This window comes from Myxine glutinosa, unplaced genomic scaffold (genome assembly GCF_964187855.1).
Source record: "Myxine glutinosa unplaced genomic scaffold, kmMyxGlut1.1 SCAFFOLD_781, whole genome shotgun sequence".
NCBI classification, from domain to species: Eukaryota; Metazoa; Chordata; class Myxini; order Myxiniformes; family Myxinidae; genus Myxine; species Myxine glutinosa.
This window is the reverse complement of record NW_027616876.1, coordinates 85,768-109,659: the sequence shown is the minus strand read 5'-3', so window position 1 is coordinate 109,659 and position 23,892 is coordinate 85,768. Positions and strand designations below refer to the sequence as shown.

At 34.3% G+C, this 23,892-nt stretch overlaps 1 protein-coding gene across 1 annotated transcript in view; it reads left to right on the top strand.

The window, feature by feature from the left end:
• Nucleotides 1-21,292, top strand: part of LOC144889097 (chloride intracellular channel protein 4-like) — a 62,097-nt gene extending 40,805 nt beyond the window's left edge. The window contains exons 7-8 of the mRNA XM_078768967.1: nucleotides 20,148-20,254; nucleotides 21,105-21,292. Of these exons, the coding sequence (XP_078625093.1) occupies nucleotides 20,148-20,254; nucleotides 21,105-21,292 (295 nt within the window). The remainder of the gene's footprint in view (nucleotides 1-20,147; nucleotides 20,255-21,104) is intronic.
• The last annotated feature ends 2,600 nt before the right edge of the window (nucleotides 21,293-23,892 follow it).

Sequence of the window (23,892 nt, the reverse complement as noted above, 5' to 3'; positions counted from 1 at the left end):
TAAGATCCTGGGTGCGTGATGGGTATCCTTCATTATGTAGGGGAGAGATTGAATAAGATCCTGGGTACATGATGGGTATCCTTCATTATGTAGGGTAGAGATTGAATAAGATCCTGGGTGCATGATGGGTATCCTTGATTATGTAGGGAAGAGATTGAATAAGATCCTGGGTACGTGATGTGTATCCTTCATTATGTAGGGTAGAGATTGAATAAGATCCTGGGTGCGTGATGGGTATCCTTGATTATGTAGGGTAAAGATTGAATAAGATCCTGGGGACGTGATGGGTATCCTTCATGATGTAGGGAAGCGATTGAATAAGATCCTGGGTGCATGATGGGTATCCTTGATTATGTAGGGTAGAGATTGAATAAGATCCTGGGTACGTGATGGGTATCCTTCATTATGTAGGGTAGAGATTGAATAAGATCCTGGGTACATGATGGGTATCCTTCATTATGTAGGGTAGAGATTGAATAAGATCCTGGGTGCATGATGGGTATCCTTGATTATGTAGGGAAGAGATTGAATAAGATCCTGGGTACGTGATGTGTATCCTTCATTATGTAAGGTAGAGATTGAATAAGATCCTGGGTGCGTGATGGGTATCCTTGATTATGTAGGGTAAAGATTGAATAAGATCCTGGGGACGTGATGGGTATCCTTCATGATGTAGGGAAGCGATTGAATAAGATCCTGGGTGCATGATGGGTATCCTTGATTATGTAGGGTAGAGATTGAATAAGATCCTGGGTACGTGATGGGTATCCTTCATTATGTAGGGTAGAGATTGAATAAGATCCTGGGTATGTGATGAGTATCCTTGATTATGTAGGGTAGAGATTGAATAAGATCCTGGGTGCGTGATGGGTATCCTTGATTATGTAGGGTAGAGATTGAATAAGTCCAGGTTTACGTGATGGGTATCCTTCATTATGTAGGGTAGAGGATTGAATCAGAGCCTGGGTGCGTGATGGGTATCCTTGATTATGTGGGGAAGAGATTGAGTAAGTCCAGGTTTATGTGATGGGTATCCTTGATTATGTCGGGTATATATTGAATAAGTCCAGGTTTATGTGATGGGTATCCTTTATTATGTTGGGAAGAGATTGAATAAGTCCAGGTTGATGTGATGGGTATCCTTGATTATGTCGGGTAGATATTGAATAAGTCCAGGTTTACGTGATGGGTATCCTTGATTATGTGGGGAAGAGATTGAATAAGTCCAGGTTGATGTGATGGGTATCCTTGATTATGTCGGGTAGATATTGAATAAGTCCAGGTTTACATGATGGGTATCCTTGATGATGTTGGGAAGAGATTGAATAAGATCCTGGGTGCGTGATGGGTATCCTTGATTATGTAGGGTAAAGATTGAATAAGATCCTGGGGACGTGATGGGTATCCTTGATGATGTTGGGAAGAGATTGAATAAGATCCTGGGTGCGTGATGGGTATCCTTGATGATGTTGGGAAGAGATTGAATAAGATCCTGGGTGCGTGATGGGTATCCTTGATTATGTGGGGAAGAGATTGAGTAAGTCCAGGTTTATGTGATGGGTATCCTTGATTATGTCGGGTAGATATTGAATAAGTCCAGGTTTACGTGATGGGTATCCTTGATTATGTCGGGTAGATATTGAATAAGTCCAGGTTTACATGATGGGTATCCTTGATGATGTTGGGAAGAGATTGAATAAGATCCTGGGTGCGTGATGAGTAGTGTAATAATGTTGCTTCTGGGACACCTCCGTTTAACATGTGAAATCCCTATCTAATGTCATTTACCCCCTTGTCTTTTTCAAAAATCATAAACACCTCTATTTCTCCCACCCTCATCTTTATGAACCTTTTGTCTGTAGTACCTATCCTTAATGTTGTTCATTAGACCACTCAAACACTACAAATATTTGTTTTCTCTTATAGACCTATCATCCTTCTTCTACATATCATCTGGCAGATTAATCTTTGACCCACTCAAACATTGACCCATTCACTTCCATATTAATTCTTTCCCTCCCTCATTGCCCCTAAACACCTATATTTCTCTCACCCTGTTCTTTACGAACCTTCTAACCTTTTGACATGTTATCCTTATTCATTAGACCACTTAAACACCTGTGATCCTTCTGACCTCATGGACCTTTTAACCTTTTACTCTTAATATCATCTGGTGAATATAACCCACTCAAACAACGACCCTACAAATATTTGTTTATGCGTGGGAAATAATTTAATTCTCCTACAACTCTCTTCACCATCTAATATATTAACAAAAAATATGTTTGAGTTTGGTTCTTTATTAAGATATTTTAACTGAGCTAAGATAAAATGGTAAACCTCCCTCAATGTTCTTGCTTGAGCGCCTCCAGTGCCACATACCATTTTTTGGTAAGCTCCGCCCACTTTTTGGTAAACCACGCCCATTTTTTACTAAGCCCCGCCCACTTTTTGTTAAGCCACACCCACTTTTTACTAAGCCCCGCCCACTTTTGCTAAGCTCCTCCCACTTTTGCTAAGTCCCACCCACTTTATAAACTCTTCAGCATTGTATCATTTCCAGGTAATACATTACATCATTTTCAGGGAATTTCCATCACATCATTTCCAGTTAAGACACGCCCAGGGAATTTCCACAGGAAGACACACCCAGTCCTTATAAAAGGCACCGACCACACAGGCTTTTTCAAACACGCTTTCTGCTTCACTTGAGAATGGACTACTATGCCGAAATGGAATGGGATAACTTTGCTATTCCATGGAGTCCTACTACCTGTGTAGAACTCAACCTTCAGATTGATGAACTGGACTCGAACCTCTTATCAATGGAGGTAAGTTTGTTTATTTATTTATTTATTTATTTAATTTTTTTTTTTATTTTTATTTTTTTTTAAGATGAGACTCGTGTAAGAGTTAACAAAGTTTATTTTAATATTCATAGAGCTTGATTTATACAAATAAAAAATATTGTATTAAATTAATACATTGTTATTTTCTTTCACAGGAAATTGTATCTGAGATACGAAATGAAAATTCTGCTTTTAACACAACTTGGGATGAAGTTATTTTTTTGTTTGAAGACATTTTGAACAACCAAGACCCCCAGAACGAGTTCTACCTTGATGACCCAGCCAAAGAGTTATACCTTGGAGATCCACAAAATCCTGAAAAAGAGTTTTACCATGATGATACTTGTTGTGAGTTATCAAAACAAAACCCACTGAACAAGTTCTACCTTGATGAGCCAGAATACAAGTCATACATTGGAGACCCACAAATTTCTGAAAATTGGGAAAGGAGAGTTCTCCCTGATGGTCCGCAGTTATACTATGTGAGACACATCATAGAAACCCTAAAAAATTGGGCAAGGAGAGTTCTCCCTGATGGTCCGCAGTTATACTATGTGAGACACATCATAGAAACCCTAAAAAATTGGGCAAGGAGAGTTCTCCCTGATGGTCCGCAGTTATACTATGTGAGACACATCATAGAAACCCTAAAAAATTGGGCAAGGAGAGTTCTCCCTGATGGTCCGCAGTTATACTATGTGAGACACATCATAGAAACCCTAAAAAATTGTGAAATGGGAATTCTCCCTGATGGTCCGCAGTTATACTATGTGAGACACATCATAGAAACCCTAAAAAATTGGGAAAGGGAAGTTTTCCCTGATGGTCCGCAGTTATACTATGTGAGACTTATCACGGAAACCCCCAATATTTCTGAAAATTGTGGTTTTACCTTGGGGACTTGGAAAGATGGTTATATTTTTGGAGACTCGGAATGGGGGTTTTGTTTTGATGACTCGGAATGTGATACCTATCTTGGAGGCTCAACAGGAATGTGGTTATACCTTGGGAACTTGGAAAGTTGGTTTTATTTTGGAGACTCTACCTGTGGGGTTCCTCTTGGAGACTCTTTGGATTCTAAAGCAATGAACAATGTTCTTTATTTAATGACGCTTGATTTAAGCAATATCAAGAAAGTTCGAGGAAGAAAATGCTGGAAAATTCTTTCTTCCCATTTCTACTTCTTCAAACTTAAAAGCCTTGAAAGACAGAATTGGAGGAAGAGGAAAAAAAAAAAAAGAAATACGTATTTAAAAAAGAAGAAAAGAAAGATTATGTTAGGGTTTGGGTGGGATTTTGAATGTGAGGGTTAGGGATGGGGTTGGGTTAGGGTTGGGATTTTGAATGTGAGGGTTAGGGTTGGGGTTGGGTTAGGGATGGGGTTGGGTTAGGGATGGGGTTGGGTTAGGGATGGGTTGGGTTAGGGTTGGGATTTTGAATGTGAGGGTTAGGGTTGGGGTTGGGTTAGGGATGGGATTGGGTTAGGGTTGGGATTTTGAATGTGAGGGTTAGGGATGGGTTGGGTTAGGGATGGGGTTGGGTTAGGGATGGGGTTGGGTTAGGGTTGGGGTTGGGTTAGGGATGGGGTTGGGTTAGGGATGGGGTTGGGTTAGGGATGGGGTTGGGTTAGGGATGGGGTTGGGTTAGGGATGGGGTTGGGTTAGGGATGGGTTGGGTTAGGGATGGGTTTGGGTTAGGGATGGGGTTGGGTTAGGGCTTGGGTTGGGTTAGGGTTTGTATATTATTATGACTCACTCGCACATACACACACACACAAAAGTTAAGCCCCAACTAAAAAGTTGTGGGATTCTGTGTTTGGGGTTCACAGATTTAAAAACGTATCCCCATTATACACACACAAAAGTTAAGCCCCAACTAAAAAGTTGTGGGATTCTGTGTTTGGGGTTCACAGATTTAAAAACGTATCCCCATTATACACACACAAAAGTTAAGCCCCAACTAAAAAGTTGTGGGATTCTGTGTTTGGGGTTCACAGATTTAAAAACGTATCCCCATTATACACACACAAAAGTTAAGCCCCAACTAAAAAGTTGTGGGATTCTGTGTTTGGGGTTCACAGATTTAAAAACGTATCCCCATTATACACACACAAAAGTTAAGCCCCAACTAAAAAGTTGTGGGATTCTGTGTTTGGGGTTCACAGATTTAAAAACGTATCCCCATTATACACACACAAAAGTTAAGCCCCAACTAAAAAGTTGTGGGATTCTGTGTTTGGGGTTCACAGATTTAAAAACGTATCCCCATTATACACACACAAAAGTTAAGCCCCAACTAAAAAGTTGTGGGATTCTGTGTTTGGGGTTCACAGATTTAAAAACGTATCCCCATTACATTTTATTTATTTATTTATTATTTTCAAGGGTATTATCTGCTTACTTGTGTTTTTTGTAATTCTTGTGAGTAAAATGAACCCAAGATTTCTTCTCCATTTAAATCATATAATTTGTAGGTCCAAGGGACTGTATCCATTACATCAATGATTTTAAATAATTCACGAGTCCATTTTTGTGTATAACCTTTCTCAAAATGACTTTTCCATTTGTATATTCTTACAATATCACCAACTTTAAACTTGGGCTTTCTCAAATTAAACTCCTTTTCATATTCTAATTTTGTAAATGTTTCTGATGGTTTTGATTGTGTTGATGAATGAACTGTATTATTGTAATTATCTACAATATCCTGAATTAAATACACCCATTTTTGAGAACCGAGTTGTGTGAATTTTTTATATAATTTCTCTTTTAAAGTACGATTAAAACGCTCAATAACAACTGCCTTTCCTTCATTAAAGGTGCTGTATAATTTAATACCCTTCCCCTTAAGAAATTTCATGAATATTTTGTTATAGAACTCTGTTCCCTCATCAGTCCATAACTTCTTTGGTTTCCTTTTATCCCGATCAAATATTCGCTTAAAGGCTAACATTAAAGTATCACCCCTTTTATTTTTTAAAGGGACAACCCAGGCAAATCTACTCCTCAAATCAATAACGGTTAAAGCATACCTGTATCCCCTGTCATTATTCAATTCAATTAAATCAGCGGACCATATGTGGTCAGTGTATTTAGAATAAACCTTCCTTCTTTTAAACTTTGTGATTATAGGTTTGTGTAATTCTTCAGCCAAAAGCTCCTCAGTCTTGATGACATCATTAGAGCCTAATAGTTTTTTGAGGAATAACCAAGACCAAGTTTCAATTTAGCATTTATCAAATTTCTCACAATAAACCTATCAACTTTCTCTCTCAACGTTGGATTTTGTATCAAAGACAAATTATACAACATTTCGCTGTCGGCTTTATGTTTTTCAGTCAACGTAGTGGTTTTCCCATAAGCAATATCATGCTTCATACACACTTCGTCAACCCTATTTGTAGGTTTAGACCAAGGTTTAGGATTGTCAGCCTCATCTAATCTTTTATCCAAGTTTGTTCCTGGACCACAGAAAGAATACCCTGGAAGGTGTAATTCCCCTGGAATTCCAGTTGTTGTAGATTTACTTCCTGACAGAAACTTTTGTATGTCTCCTCCTCTTTTAGGAGAGATGAATTGGCACTTTTTAGAGCCACATACTTGACATATTCCTTTTTGATAAACTCTATTATTTTTAGCTTTAACATAAGAGATATTTTTAGATTTAGTTTTCTTTTTACATTTGAGACAATAACTCATATTTATTTATCAGAAAAATTCCGACAGAGTATCAAAACCTTTTTGGTTTTCAACATATACATTTCAATCTTTATTTTTAAAACATAAAGAATCCTAAGGAATGCCTTCACTCTCTCCTCCATTTATTTACAAATAAAAACTAACTAAAGTCAATGACACCAACATCATCAATCACATAATCTTTTCCTTCTTCTTCTTCTTCTTCTTCACCACTTTCTCGTTTAAATCTCCTCCCTGAAATTGAAGACATTGACGTTCTTATTTTTGAAACCATTATCTTCATAAGAGTTGTTAATTCTTTAATTTCCTCTTCGGTGCGTTGAGATTGATTTATTTGCTTTAATACACTCAATCTTTTATGAATCTCAATGATTTCCATCTTTTTATATTTTTCCTCCCTCTCTCTTTGCTCCCTCTCCTCCTCCTCCATTTTCTCCCTCTCCTCCTTCTCCTTTTTCTCCCTTTTCTCCCTTTCCTCCTTCTCCCTTTTCTCCCTTTCCTCCTTCTCATTTTTCTCCCTCTCCTCCTTCTCCTCCTTTTTCTCCCTCTCCTCCTTCTCCTCCCTCTCCCTTTCCTCCTTCTCCTTTTTCTCTCTTTCCTCCTTCTCTTCTTCAACTCCTTCCTCATCCCTTGCTACCCTTGAGTTTGAACCCCAAAGAATATTATACATATACTCATCTGGATTTTGAGATATTCTTGTATCTATAATTATTTTTCTCATAATAGGATACCAATAAGATTTGTTGACGATTTCTAAAAGAGTTTTATATTTCATAACTTTGAGAAGTTCATTTTTATTTAATATTTTAAACAAGTCTCTATTTGTGGGTTTAACAATATCAGTATAAGGCCAGTTTTTAATGACAAAATTCCCATGTATATGCTCCAAATCATAAGGTATGTAATACCGAGCACCCTTTTCTTGTAGGTATCCTTGAATACAAAAATTATAATTCTCTTGTAGTCTTCTTCCTGCCATTTATGTATCAGAAATATATGTGAGATTAATATTATGACAGGTAATACCACCCCATCTTCCCACTACCAAATCGGTTTGTATTCCTCGGCTTTCTATCCTTATCTCATTACCTTCCTTCTTTGTCATGCGAACCATCGCTATACTATCATATATTTTTCTTTTCTTAAAATCACGTATTTGTTGTTTACTAATTGTACTTCCACATAAATCCTTATCCTCACCAAGTGGATAATATTCTTCTTTACGAGACTGATTTAAATCATGTAGGTCTTCTATGTTTATTGAAAAAGACCAATTATACCCTAAATCAGGCATATCATACCCCCATTTATTAATTCGCATATTAACTAAATGTCCTTCTTTATAAAATTCAATTGTAAGCAGGTAGTTAAATTCAATGAGGAAAGGTGTATGGTCAGTATAACCAGGTGTTGTGGTTGTAAATTTTACTTCTTTCACAAAACGTGCTGTTTTCTTTAAAAATATATATTGTGATAAATCACTTAATCTAATTAAGTCATTCGCATCTGTAGGGTTTGGATAATTGATTAATTTATAAGTATTCTTCATATTAATATTTTTACTTACACTATATTTTTGTCGTTCAGCCTGTGCCTTTGTATAATAATTTGATAAATCAATATCCTGAGAGGATTTTCCAAAGATAGAACCATCTTTTCCAACATAAGTCATTTATATTAGATTAAAAATGATATCATAAAAATTTTCATTATTGTTGAGTTGAAATAATACATATAAACATAATTGACCACAACATTTAGAATTAATTTCTTGAACTTGAAATGTTTGATAAACACCATTCTGTAAGAATTGTATTACTTCAACAGGTGGTGGCATACCATAACTATCAAAATAATATTTATCCTGACTATTATGAATACAAACCCAATGAGAACCATTCTGTGTGTCTAAATTCATAATAATATTCTTTGTATTCTTATTTATATGTATTAATTCATCTCTCATACAGATTACCACATTATCAATTTTTAGTGTTTTACAATACTTGGCTAGTTCTATATTTGACGTTGTATTCTTTCCAAATTGTTTAAACCATTTATCCATTTATTTATGAGAAAGATACAATCCATTACCCCGTTTAGTTAGTTTAACACCCGCTTGAGCGATAGAGGAAAGCATATCTCCAACCAACAATCTAGCTTTATCAGGTAGACTTTCAAGTTTTTGAGCAAAATCTACAATTACACCACTTCCACTAATTTGTTTCTCCAACTCCTTGTTATGTCTTTCCAATTCTTTTTGAGCTTTTAGTTGTGCCTTCCTTTCGTTAGCAGTTTTTACCGCTGCTGAAATACCACCAGTCAATGCTCCCGCCACACTTAAACCAGCAAATAAAGGAATTAGAAACGGGAGAAATCCTCCTCTTGACTCGTCTATTGAATATTTCTTTAACATAGGTTTCGTCATTTTAATTTTAAGTGATCCAACATCATTTAGTGTTTTTACTTGTGTGTGTGTGAGTAAAACATCAATTCTTACAGCTCCTTTTCTTTGAATTGTATTAACATTAATAATACAAGGCTTTTGATTTTGAATACAAGATGTTAATTTATTAAGATTGATTTGATTAACATATACCCCTACCATTTATTTATGAGAAAAAACCTATGTGATATTAATCATAACACCATTATCTGTATTAATCTGTAATTCTGTTTCCTCCAAAAGCAAACAATAAGCATCAACTTCTTCATTCTCCCCTCTTTCAATGTATAGAGAAGTATCCACTCGATTAGACTTTATAGTTTCCTTTTGAGAACTCAGGTCAATTGCGTAGATTGTATATAAACCTTTAAATGCAACCATATCCAAAATAGGATCATTATTACCATTACTTTCACACACTTTTTGGTAGGACTTGTAGGCTTCCGCATAATCATTTTTTTCCCAATCAATTTCCAATCTATCTCGCGGATAAAATGTGCCATCAAGAGAAACCCGAAGTTGTTTCACCTTAGCATTATCACTCAGCGCATTATTCTTATTAGTACCCTCCTCTCCATCTGGTTTTTTAAAAATGAGCCATAGGTATCGTGGCTTTCCTTCAAGAACACCCAAATTCCAAGTGTAGGTAGTGTGTTCCAGTTTAACGTGTTGACATCTTCTTTTAAGGTATGATACATTTAGCGGTTTCTTTGAGTTAAGTCTTCTATTTAACATCTCCTCCGTTTTAAGATTAGGAGTATATTCATTGATATACCAACACAAATCATTAATAACAAATTTATTATTGTCGCCAAAAGCATTTTCAGCCCCAAAAAGCAATCTATTTACATTATCATTCCTTTGTAGTTGAAATCTAATTTTAAGACCATACAAAACTTTATCATAATCACAAAATCCAAATATACCTTTAAGAGGTACTGCTACGGTAAAACTATTCTCAGCTTTTGCGTCATCATTATACATTGACTTCCTTTGACTATAACCAGGGTCTGTGTTTGTTCCCGTTGACATATCAGGAATAAAGCCTTCAACAGCTCCCTTACCCATTCTATCACCAAACGAATATAGTGTAAATTTCATCATTTCAGATGTAGCAGAGACATAATCAACCGCTTCAACCTCTTGTGTTCCAATATACAGGCGAACACTGTCAAACATTTTCCAGAAGAAATCATTTACGAGTGTAGCATTAGTATTATTCGCAGCCTTAGTGAATTTAAATTTACACAGCAAGAAACTATCAGCTATATTCAAGTAAGTTTGTTGATTATTTATTTCAAAACTTTTTGTTCCGTTTGAATTCCAGTCGGTTCCTGTAATAGCATTTACCTTAAAATAGTCTTCCTTTTTAGTAGAGTTTGAAATGATAATCGTATCATCCAAATCATAGATACTATCAATCGCTTCCATACTTGTATTTATATAGTATTAAAATTGTTGAAACCCTGACCCAAGTATTTGAATGATTTTTTGTCGTTCTTGTGAAGATAGTTGAGTTTTACCTTTTTTAATTTCTTTGATTGCTTGTAATTTATGGGACTCCTTTTGAGCATCTTTTATACTCTTTACAACACCTGCTACATTTCCCATGAGAGAAGCAGTTGAACCAATTAGGTCTTTATGTTTAAGAATGGTTGAACCAATACCCATTAGAGTATCAATTATCCCATCTCCTTTATTTCGAAATTGATGACCCACACCCCGTTGTCTCTTAGGTTTATAATATCCTTTACCCACATACCTTGTATAGTCTGGTGAAAGGAACATGCCCTCCCCTGTAATTATTTTATATTTTCCCAACTCGTGTTTTCTTACAATAACCATTATTTATTTATTGAAAAACTTCACGTAGGTGAATTCTGATGGATATAATTTCATCATAAAAGGATATCATACGATTATCTTGGTCGGTTATCCTAAAATTTACTCTGTATATGGTTTTTCCTGACACAGGTAAATAGACAAGATTTTTTGGTTCCATATTAAATTTATAACCAATCGGGGTTGAGTATGCACTGAATGAAAATATTGTATTTGTTCTTATTCCATCGTTATAAGCACCATCAATCAAATCACAATGAATTAATACTGAATTTATACCGGAGGATATTTGGATAACATTATCACTGTAAAACGTCCCGTTATTTTCAATCTTTTTTGAAGAGAAACCCAATAGCTCTCTGAACGAATTTTCAATCGTGAAATCAACTTTATAATTATTTTTCAGTTTAATAGTTGATTTTGAAGTGTGTGTTTGAATATCTATTACAATATTTTTTGGTTCATCACCTTTTTCTTTCATAAGGCGAGAGACTTCTGAAGATATTTGAGAAATCTCGTAAGCTCCAGGTGAAACAGTTATAGTTTTGTAGGCAGTGCCTGGATTATAACTAAACTTGTTGTTTTTCTCTGTGATATTAAAAAGGGTATTGTAAGTTTCCATTGACAACAAAGATGCCTCATATGAGGTAAGGGGGTCAAGTTGTAGTGGGTAAGGGAATGAAGCTGTGTAATCGCTCGTTGTGAAATTAAAACTAAGAATTGTGCTTCTCATCTTATTTAATATCTAATAAAATATCTTTGTATTGACATTTATTAATTATTTTCATGTTCATCAACTGATCTAAAATGGCTGAGGATTCATTAAAACAATTGTTGTTTCCAGCCTTCTTACTACCTAATAACAATAATAGCCTATTAACTAATTGTGATGGGTCATTTGGAAGAAAACTAACACCCGAACCAAGCTTACTTAAAGCATCAATAATATGTTTCTCCTTCTCATTCTTCTTACTTTTACCAGCAACAGAAACTCCATAATCAAGTGTATTTAACAACTCAATATATACCCTATCTTCCTCTCTTTCCATATCAAGTGGTTCCTCAAAATATTTTGAACCGCTGAATCCGGGGTTTGTTAGAAGAAACATTAATCTTGGAGTTAATTTAACATTTGGTTGAGTAGAACTCAAGAACATCAATTCATCATTAAATATCAATACCTTTTCTTCCACAAGATGAAACACTGCTGGTTCTTCTGTTGGAATGAGACCTGCTCTGGTTTTTGAACCCGCAGAATATTCATTGTTTTGAAGAGCTTCCACAACAGAATTAGGGGGTTGATTTACCTGCTCAAGTTTCCGAAATAATCCCTCGTCATCATATTCTAATTCACCAAGTTCTTGTTTTGTTATCTGACTAAAATCTTTGAGCATTTGAAGTTTTTTCGGAGTAAATTCTACCGTGGGAACTGTAGGGTGTTGAGTTTTCAAAAGTGGTTTAAAGAATTTCTCTTGTTTTCTTTCAAAGGCTTCTTCACCAGTTAGTTTCTGTCTCCGTTTCTTCTTTATCTCTTCCTGTTGTTTAACAACTTTTGAAACTAATTGTTGATGTTCCTTAAACTTTCTTTCTCTTTCTTCAGTATTCATTTTCTGTATTTATTTATTGAAAAATATCATTTAGTATCTCATCTTGTTTCACAACAATATATTTATATTTTCCAATCGTGTGTTTCATATAATTTTCAAATTCTTTTTTACTACATAACGTAGAGCAATTATCTCTCCAAAAATTATTTACATCTATTGAATTTAACTTAAATAAAATAAAAGTATTGGCATTGTTTCTTATTGAGCGTCGAGGGAGTTGAAAATATGATTGACTAAGATATATACAATTACAAGAAGAATGTCTCCCTCTTATATAGTAGCTATCCATTACTGTTTGGTTTCTCTCATTAACACAATCATCAAAGATGACAAGGTTCTTTTTTGATTTATCTAAATCTTGAGGTGAAGGTATATCATCTGTATTATCACTGAGAATACAAGTTATGGGTTTCGATTTTGATTTCTGTGTATCACAAAATAATTGTATTATATCATCAATATTATAATCATTTAGTTTGTTTTGAAGTTTAAATAAACCGATAATGTCTTCCTTTTTAAGACCCGCATTAAAACCCTGTGAGAGTAGTTGATACTCGGGTTGAAAACTTGACTTTGTAAAAATTATTAAATTATCATAATCTAAAAAATTAGAACCAAGGAGCATCTTTAAAAGTAAACAGGTTTTTCCACATCCGCTTGAACCAACTATTAGACATCTCAATGAATTTGGAATGTTTTTATGGTTATTAAATTTTATCTTATTTTCCCAAACGGGTAAAAAATCATTCATTTATATATTTGGAAAACAAGTTATCCAACTTTTTTTGAGCTATTTGAGAAACTCTATATTTTATCCTGAGTTCGGGTTTAATTTCAAAATAATCCATTATTTTATTTATATAGTATCTTGTATTAACATTTCCATTAAAATTATTTTGAATAATAAATATCATTAAACCCTTATACATTTCCTCAATACAATTAGTCTCTTCCCTTGAAAGAAATGGTGTATTATCATCACAATACTTAACATTCATCTCTCTTATTAATCTTGTAAAGTAATTCATTTTTGGTTCTAATTTAAAAGAGTTATATATTTTTTTATATTTCTTATTATCATTAATTAAAATTAAATCACAGAAAATACATTGTTTATATGAATCCTCATCATTAAGCCCCACTCTATCACAAGCCGGACAATTCTCTAATTTATCATATGGAGAGTCTGGAAATTCTAAATATCCTTCAGAACTTATCATATTTATGTGGTAAATTTTTACTTAAACTAAACGCAAGTTTATTCATTAATAAATACAATGTTTCAAAGCACAAAAGACAAATTTCAATCAATCTCTACTTCGGTGGAAGATATAGAAAAATATGTCAAAGATGTTAAATTGAACAAAGATAAATATGGAAATTTTTGGGTAAAACCAGTTATGGAAAATAACATGAGCCCCTCTATTTCATTTAAAGGAAGAGCTCTAACTATACCTGGAAAGACATCCATTAAAGTAAATCTAACAAAAGTTTCTCCTCTACTCCTGGCAATTTATTCAAAGCTTGAAAAAGTGATTGACCACGATACTTTGAAAAAGAATGATAAGACCATTAATAATTCTAGAGGAGACATTTGTATTTTCTTTAATAATCCAAAGGGTGTAGATCTAAGTAAAATGAATGATGTTAATATTTCTGGTGAAATGTCATTTCGTTCTATGATAGTTAGAGATTATTTAAAGATAACTTTTGATATAAAAATTGTAGAGATTGAATCTGTTAATGAAAGAAAGTATATAGATATTGATGGGAATATTTTTCTTGCTAATTAAATATGAGTCAATACAGCAGTGAAGATTTTACTATTTCATTGAACTCAGACGATAGTGATGATAGTATTTCATTGAACTTGGACGATGGTGATGATAGTATTTCATTGAACACAGATGATAGTTATGATACTAATAGTTTGTGCTCAAATGATAGTTATGAGAGTAGCTTTATTGATGACTCTGAGTATGATTCTGAGTATTCATGTGATAGTTATGACTTAGATGATTCTGAGTGAAAAAGTGTTTTAGTTTAAGCACAGCGATATATATAAAACGGAGCTGTAAAGCTCAAAAGTGTTTTATTTTAAGCACAGTGATATATATAAAACACCACGTTTTCTCACGCTATAAATATGGTTTATTGTGATACTTGCGAGAAGGAAGTAAAATATTATAAACAACATATTCTCACCGCAAAACATACATACAACATTTTAAACAAACTTTCCCCTCTTCCACCTGAAACAAAACACTGTTCTACATGTAATAAAAATATCCTCAAGAAAGGCTTCAAAATACATCTTAAAACAAATCTACATTTATCAAATTTTATCACAACTAAAAACTCTGATGGAGCATTCAAAGGACATATTAAAATAAGAGTCTTTAACTTCAAACCTCCTGAACCAGAGTCTATAGTTGATGCTGTAGAAATAGTTAAACCTGCTGTTCAAACGTTGATTGAAAAAACACTAAAGGAAATGAAACCACTTAAATTTTATATGGGAGTAAAATTAGAAATGACAAAGGATGAAGGAGTTATAGATGCACCATACATGAGAACTGAGCCACACTTTATATCTTCATATCAAGATTTTAAAACATCAGGAGTCTATGATGAACTTATTAAACAAGAGCAAGATGTGGATAATTCAATCGTAGGAAGTGGATTCAATATAGGAAAAATTATTTACATAGACATTCATATTCTTAAATCAGATCCTCTAAAAGCTTCTTCTTACATTGATTTACCCAGTGTTATCAAAAATAGAAAAGCAGTTATCAATATCAAAAATAAAGACAATAAATGTTTTCTCTGGTCTATTTTAGCACACTTACATCCTCCACATTTTCATGATGAAAGAGTATCTCATTATAAAAAATATGAGAATACATTAAATACGAAAGATCTAAAGTTTCCGATGACTTTAAATGATATTCCTAAATTTGAAAAGATGAATAATTTATCAGTTAATGTTTATGGTCTAACAGAAACAAACAACATTCAGGTTTTAAAGCTTTCTGACAATTGTAAACAAACTCATATTAATCTTCTATATTTTAATTCAGACGAAAATTCACATTATACATACATCAAAGATATTGCTAAATTAATAAAACCACAAGTCTGTAAGAGAACAAATAAAATATATATTTGTTTGCGTTGTCTTAACTTCTTCAATTCACAAGAAAGATTAGATAAACATTCAAATTATTGTGGCGAACATAAATCAACGGTAATCAATATGCCTAAAGAAGGCTCAAAGATCACATTCAAAGATGAAAATAAAAAGATCAAACATCCATTTGTTATATATGCTGATTTTGAAAGTATTTTAGAAAAAATTGATACTGCTTCTCAAGATCCAAAAGAATCATACACAAATAAATATCAAAAACATACTCCTTGTGGTTTTTGTTATTATATCAAATCATCCGTTGGTGATAAATATAACAAGTTAGAGATGTATAGAGGCTCAAATACCCCAGAGGAGTTTGTGAAACGACTAGAAAAAGACTGTGTTCGATTAACCAAGATAATGAGAGAAACCAATAAACCAATGTCCTTAACAAGTAAAGAAAAAAGGGAATTTATAAAAAACAATGTCTGTCATATTTGTGAGGAGAAAATTGGTAAAGGTCTAAAGGTTAGAGACCATTGTCATCTCACTGGTAAATATAGAGGTCCGGCTCATCAAAGTTGTAATATTAATTATCAACTCCCCTCTTTCATTCCTGTCTTTCTTCATAACAACGCTCATTATGATACACATCTATTTATCAAGGAACTCTCAAAGACTTCTGGAAGTATCTCAGCAATTCCAAACACGGATCAGAAATACATTTCATTCACAAAAACAATTCACACATCTCCTATTACTCATATCAGATTTCTTGATACATTTAAATTCATGGCAAGTCCATTGGTTAACTTGGTTCAAAATCTAAAAGAGTTTCCATGTCTTTCAGAGTATTTTTTAGATAAAGATTTTCTAACACAAAAGGGAATTTACCCCTATGACTATATGGACTCATTTGAGAGATTCAATGAAACACAACTTCCTTCAAAAGAAAATTTCTATAACAAATTAAATAATAGTCATATATCTGATAAAGATTATGTACACGCACAAAATGTTTGGGAAAAATATAACATCAAGAATCTTGGCGAGTATCACGATTTGTATCTCAAAACTGATGTGCTTTTATTGGCCGATGTATTTGAAGCCTTTAGATCTGTTTGTCGCACTGGATATGGATTGGATCCTGCTCACTACTACACAGCACCTGGATTGGCCTGGAGTGCGATGTTGAAAATGACAAAACAAGATTTGGATTTGATAACCGATGTTGATATGCTTTTGATGATTGAAAAGGCAAAAAGAGGTGGAATTTCACAAGTCTGCTCGAGTAGATACGCAAAAGCAAATAACAAATATCTTCCAAATTATGATCCAACGAAAGAGAGTTCTTACTTGATGTACTATGACGCGAACAACCTGTATGGCTGGGCAATGTCTCAGGCTCTTCCTTATGGAAAACTTAGATGGGTAAAGGAAAAAGACTACAAAAACGTTTTACAAGATGTATGTATCTCTACACAAAAAGAATTGGATGAAGAAAAAGTTGGTTATTATTTTGAAATTGATTTAAAATATCCAGAGGAACTCCATAACCTACACAAAGATCTCCCATTTGCTTGTGAGAAAGCAAGTCCAAAGAAAGAATGGTTGAGTGATTATCAACGATCGTTTGATATAGGTGAATCAACAGAAAAATTACTTACTACATTATATAACAAGAAAAATTATGTTCTACACCAAAGAAATTTGCGACAATATTTATCAAAAGGTCTAAGAGTAGAGAAGATCCATAGGGTTCTAAAGTTCAATCAAAGTCATTGGTTAAAGGGGTACATTGATTTTAATACACAAAGAAGAACAGAGTCAAAAACAGATTTTGAGAAAGACTTTTATAAATTGATGAATAATGCGGTCTTTGGTAAGACTATGGAGAATGTGAGGAAAAGACAAAATATCAGACTATCAACATCTTGGGAACAAGCATCAAAATTAATTAATAGACCGAGTTTTACTCGAGCTGAGGTCTTTACTGAGAACTTTTGTGCGATCCATTTGATTAAAGAGAGTATTGAAATGAACAAACCTATTTATATTGGAACAACAATTCTTGATTTATCAAAGTCATTAATGTATGATTACTTTTATAATAACTTGAGGAAGAAATATCAAAATGATGTTAATCTACTTTATATGGATACAGATAGTTTTATTTTGAAAATTAATACCAACGATGTTTATTCAGACATGAAAAGAGACATTAATATCTATGACACGAGTAATTACAGTCCAGAGAGTGAGTTGTTCTCTTCTAAAAATAAAAAGGTGATTGGAAAGTTCAAGGATGAATTAGGAGGAAATGTTATGAGTGAATTTGTGGGATTGAGGTCAAAGGCTTATGCTTATAAATACATTGTGAATAACGTTGAAAAGACTGATAAGAAGTTAAAAGGTGTAAAGAAAAATGTTATTAAAGAAACAATAAACTTTAAGGATTATTATAACTGTTTAACAACAAAGAAAGAAGAGTTTAGAAAGATTAATGGAATAAGAAGTTATAAACATCAATTATATTCAGAAGAGATAAATAAGAAAGCATTGGGGGCTTTTGATGATAAGAGGTTTATTTTAGAAAATGGAATTGATAGTCTCCCTTATGGTTATATAAGTATATAAGTGATAAGATATATATATAAGTGATAAGATATATATATAAGTGATAAGATATACATAAGTGATAAGATATATATAAGTGATAAGATATATATAAGTGATAAGTTAAAAAGGGGGGGGGTTGGGGATTTTAACGGGCTACCGCCGCCTTTTTTACTATTATATAAATGATAGAACCAAGTATCAACCAGACTAAAGAGTGGAGGTGTAATCAACCTTGGTATATAAATGGAAAACATAATGAATGTGAAAAATATCAAATAGGTATAATTGAAAAGGCAACTGGTAAAAAAGTTCACAAAACAAATAAGAGAATTAATTTAAATACCGGTGAATTGGGTAAAAAAGATGGAAATATTTTTGAGTGGACGGAAAACTTTGATGGTTGTCAGGAAAATATATACTTTAATTTAAAAATGGTATGTGGCACTGGAGGCGCTCAAGCAAGAACATTGAGGGAGGTTTACCATTTTATCTTAGCTCAGTTAAAATATCTTAATAAAGAACCAAACTCAAACATATTTTTTGTTAATATATTAGATGGTGAAGAGAGTTGTAGGAGAATTAAATTATTTCCCACGCATAAACAAATATTTGTAGGGTCGTTGTTTGAGTGGGTTATATTCACCAGATGATATTAAGAGTAAAAGGTTAAAAGGTCCATGAGGTCAGAAGGATCACAGGTGTTTAAGTGGTCTAATGAATAAGGATAACATGTCAAAAGGTTAGAAGGTTCGTAAAGAACAGGGTGAGAGAAATATAGGTGTTTAGGGGCAATGAGGGAGGGAAAGAATTAATATGGAAGTGAATGGGTCAATGTTTGAGTGGGTCAAAGATTAATCTGCCAGATGATATGTAGAAGAAGGATGATAGGTCTATAAGAGAAAACAAATATTTGTAGTGTTTGAGTGGTCTAATGAACAACATTAAGGATAGGTACTACAGACAAAAGGTTCATAAAGATGAGGGTGGGAGAAATAGAGGTGTTTATGATTTTTGAAAAAGACAAGGGGGTAAATGACATTAGATAGGGATTTCACATGTTAAACGGAGGTGTCCCAGAAGCAACATTATTACACTACTGTGATGGGTATCCTTGATTATGTGGGGAAGAGATTGAGTAAGTCCAGGTTTATGTGATGGGTATCCTTGATTATGTCGGGAATGTATTGAATAAGTCCAGGTTTACGTGATGGGTATCCTTGATTATGTGGGGAAGAGATTGAGTAAGTCCAGGTTTATGTGATGGGTATCCTTTATTATGTTGGGAAGAGATTGAATAAGTCCAGGTTGATGTGATGGGTATCCTTGATTATGTTGGGAAGATATTGAATAAGTCCAGGTTTACGTGATGGGTATCCTTGATTATGTCGGGTAGATATTGAATAAGTCCAGGTTTACGTGATGGGTATCCTTGATTATGTGGGGAAGAGATTGAATAAGTCCAGGTTGATGTGATGGGTATCCTTGATTATGTCGGGTAGATATTGAATATTGTCGCCACTCTACCACTGGAGTGCCTTCGTCCCCTGTTTGATGGCATTCTCCCATTTCCAGATAGATTTAAGTGCATGATTCTTTGGTGAGGATGGAAAAGTTGATGGTGGAAAGTTAGATCCGCTGTCGTGAAAAATCTTTTTCCCCACTCTGTTTTTCCACTTTTATTTTATATATATCTTTCTTCCTCATTTTCCTCCTCTCTCTCTCTCTCTCTCTCCCCTTCACATTTCTCCTTTCTGTTCTCTCCTATTTTAAATATCTATTATATTTTAATTGTTTTAGTTTATTTATTTATCATATCTATATTTCCCCCCCCCCCCCACCCCCCAAACAGCCCTGCTATAAAAAAAATTACCTTTCGTTTTTATTTAGCATTTTCAAAAACACTCAAATTAACTGCACATGTCTCTGCCTTTCACAACCCTGTTTTCCTTCAAGGTATCCCAAGCTGGCGGTGCAGTACCCAGGATCAAACTCTGCAGGTCGTGACATCTTCTCAAGATTTTCGGCATACATTCGGAACACCAGCCTGGCGAGCAATGCTGGTACAAACATTCCAGCAAACACCTCAATCCATTTATAGATGTGTATCTTATAGATAAAGCTCCATGACATAACCACTCACTCACTGATATAAATGTTTAGTGCCTTCTAGATGGGCTAGAAAGTATAAATTTCACATACTGATGTAACTCCAAAACACAATTCCAGGAGAAAAAATCACAAAACTCCATAAATGAAAATATCCGTAAATACAAATTGGCCAGTCGAGCTTCGCTCCCTCGGCTGGGAGAGTGGTGGACCTGGGACTGTGCGAGTTGTGCGTACCTCAGCCGGGAGAAAGGAGTTTGTGGGGAGGGAGAGTGGGACTTGGATTGTACACACAGTTTTTAAAGAGTACGAGTACTGCTCACGCATTCTTCAATTAATTGATTTATTTATTGAATAATTCAAGCAAAAGCCACTTTTATGTAGATTATGTGCAATGGATGTCTCTGTGTCTTTAACTGACAGCAACTAAGCCAAAAGTGCACTTTATCTTTAATATCTGCTTTCCCGCTTGAAATTCAGAAAGCCGCTTAACTATATAATTGATGCGCAAACAGGATGGACGGGTGGCAGATGTCCCACTGGTCATGATGTTTGGAGTCAAGTGTTGGTGTGGCACAGAGTCAATGCTCTCAACATTTAATGTGTCATCTATAGATATAATCTTAAGAGGGACAGGTTAGTAGCTCAATTTCTGGTAAATAAACTCTACACTGATGATGACCAGTGACCCAGAAACACATCTGTTTTCAGAGAATTTTTTCAGAGATGATAATTTCAGTCAAACATTCATTTTCACATTGTCCATTTTGGTTTTGTGTTTTCTTTCCGGTTCTATGGCTATAGCACAGCAGCGGGCACTCATGCATACCTTGGAGATCCTTGATTTGTACCTGACAAGTCCACTGCCCGGAGAACCTGGTGAAGGTCCATCAAAACGTTCGTTTCTAGATGGAAACCATCTCACACTGGCAGACTGCACTCTCCTACCCAAAGTGAATGTTATCAGGGTGAGAACACGTTTGCCTGTTTGAAGTGTAGTGTATGTACTTGTATAGGAAGTAGATTAATGAGGATTTCACTCACTCAAATCTTAGGGTTTAATATCAACTTGATTTTTGATTGAATTTCAGTATAAAATTGTATCATTATGACCATATTGTTATTACCTCCACCACCTAAGGTGGATGGACGGAGGTTATGTTTTCACCCCTGTCTGTCTGTGAGCAGGATATCTCAAAGAGTTGTGGACGGATTCGTACGAAATTTGGTCGAAAGGTTTGGTATGTTAGGACAAATTCATTAGATTTTGGTGAAGATCCAGATCTGGATACTAGAATTTACAAGTGATTCTTCACCATTTTGAGTTCGGGCCAATAATAATATGTAGCACAATATCTCAAAAAGTTATGGACGATTCGGACGAACAGGATGTGTGACAGAGAGGAATCGATTTGATTTTCATGAAGATCCAAACCTGCTCTGCATAAGAGATGTTTTAAATTTTGTAAATTAATCGACACCATTGAGTGTAAAACGATAAATAGCACGATATACCATAAAGTTATTGACGAGTTGTGACAAAACTAGGTCAATGAGTTGGGTAGGTGTCCAGAACAAGCCGATTCGATTTTTGTTCAGGTCCAGATCCAGATCCGAGCTATGTGTTCTACCGAGCGTTGTTCTAGCTGTAATTAAACGTATTTGTGCTGTCGGTGAGACAATATAATTGACATTTGCCGCATACCAACCAAATTTTTCAGGGTGGTGGTTGTGGTGGTGTGGTTTTGTAGTTGTACTTTTAAAAAACTCAACTGGACTATGTCCAGCTGAGTTTTTGTCGACACCCAGTGTCCGTCGTCCGTCTGTCTGTCTGTCTGTCTGTCGTCTGTAAACAATTTGACGTCTACGCTCTGAAAGACACAAATATTGATGAAATTTGATGAAACTTGTTATGCAGCATCTTTAAGTCATAAACTAATTTGGGATTGCATTTGGGCGTTACACGCCCAAAAATGGGCGCGGCAGGACGGCCATATTGAAAAATCAATTTTTGTCATATATTTTTAGCACATATAAACTATATAGTTTGTGGTTCTATTATGCATATTCTAACCATAGACCAGTTTTGTTCAGGTTCCCTGGAACCTCTAGTTTTTGTATACATAGTCGAGAAAATCAATTTAGGATGGATTCTTTTCATATCTGCTTGTTGTCAAAGATGGAAAGTTGTTTGTTTGGCATGGATAAATATTGTTTTGTGATTTCCTTCTTGCCATGACATGAAATATCTAACATTTTGCATAATCAATACGCATGACACAAATGACAATCAGTTATAACATTGCTGGTACAGAATCCCAACTTAATCTCTGATGCCAGTAGTAAGGTGTGGTATTAAAGCTTGCTCACGATTTCTATTGAATATCGAGAAGAAAGTCTGGTCATATTTGATGTTCTTCTTTCAAAAAAAGAAACAAAATGACGTGAAAATAATAAACAAAATTTAAATGACTTAAACAAGATGACCTATTACACAATGAAAGGTCTGAGGGACGTTTTGTACTCGGTTTTAGATAAACACTAAGGGCCAAATATATGAAAGGCGTTTAGGGAAAGTCTTGCTAACACACGCGTAACCCTTAAACGCTGAAAAAACATCATTGTACGAGCACAGCTAGTCGCATGTTTAAATAGCAATTTACAAAGGGAGATAACCAGAAATATCATGCTCACAAACAAACAAACAGGAAGATGCCATGCAGAGCACTACTTGCAAAATCCACCTCCACCCCCCAAAAAAAGTTGCCATAGTTACATCAAATTGTCCATTTCATTAAGATTAAAATTGACCATCTTGATCATAGATTGGGTCAATCAGATTAAAATTGATGATTTTTCAGATGAAAATTGATATTAGAAGTTTGACCTTGAGTTGTACTTTGACCTTTGACCTCAAAAATAGTTGGGTTCCCAATTCAATTACGAACTATGTAATTGCTGTTTAATTTCAAGTTAATAGAATAAAAATTGATGATTTTCAAATGAAAATTGATTTTAGAAGTTTGACCTTGCGTTGACCTTTGACCTTTTTACCTTAAAATAGTTGCTTTTACAATTCAGTGATGCACTATGTAATTTCTGTTTAATTTTCAATTTGATAGGATAAAAATTGATGATTTTCAAATGAAAATTGATTTTAGAAGTTTGACCTTGCGTTGACCTTTGACCTTTTTACCTTAAAATAGTTGCTTTTGCAATTCAGTGATGCACTATGTAATTTCTGTTTAATTTTCAATTTGATAGGATAAAAATTGATGATTTTCAAATGAAAATTGATTTTAGAAGTTTGACTTTGATTTGACCTTTGACCTTAAAATAGTTGGTTTCCCAATTCAGTGAGGTACTTAAACAGCAAAACAATTGCTGTTTAATTTTCAGGTCAATTGGATGAAAAATGACAATTTTAGAAATTTGACCTCAAGATGACCTTTGACCTCAAAATCAATAGGCTTCTTCCGTATGACCAACTCTACCATCTGGGGAAGTTTCGTGAAGATCGGTTTAAAATTGTGACCTGTAGGCAATTGACAGACAGACAGACAGAATAATGCACAAGACCAACCAACATACT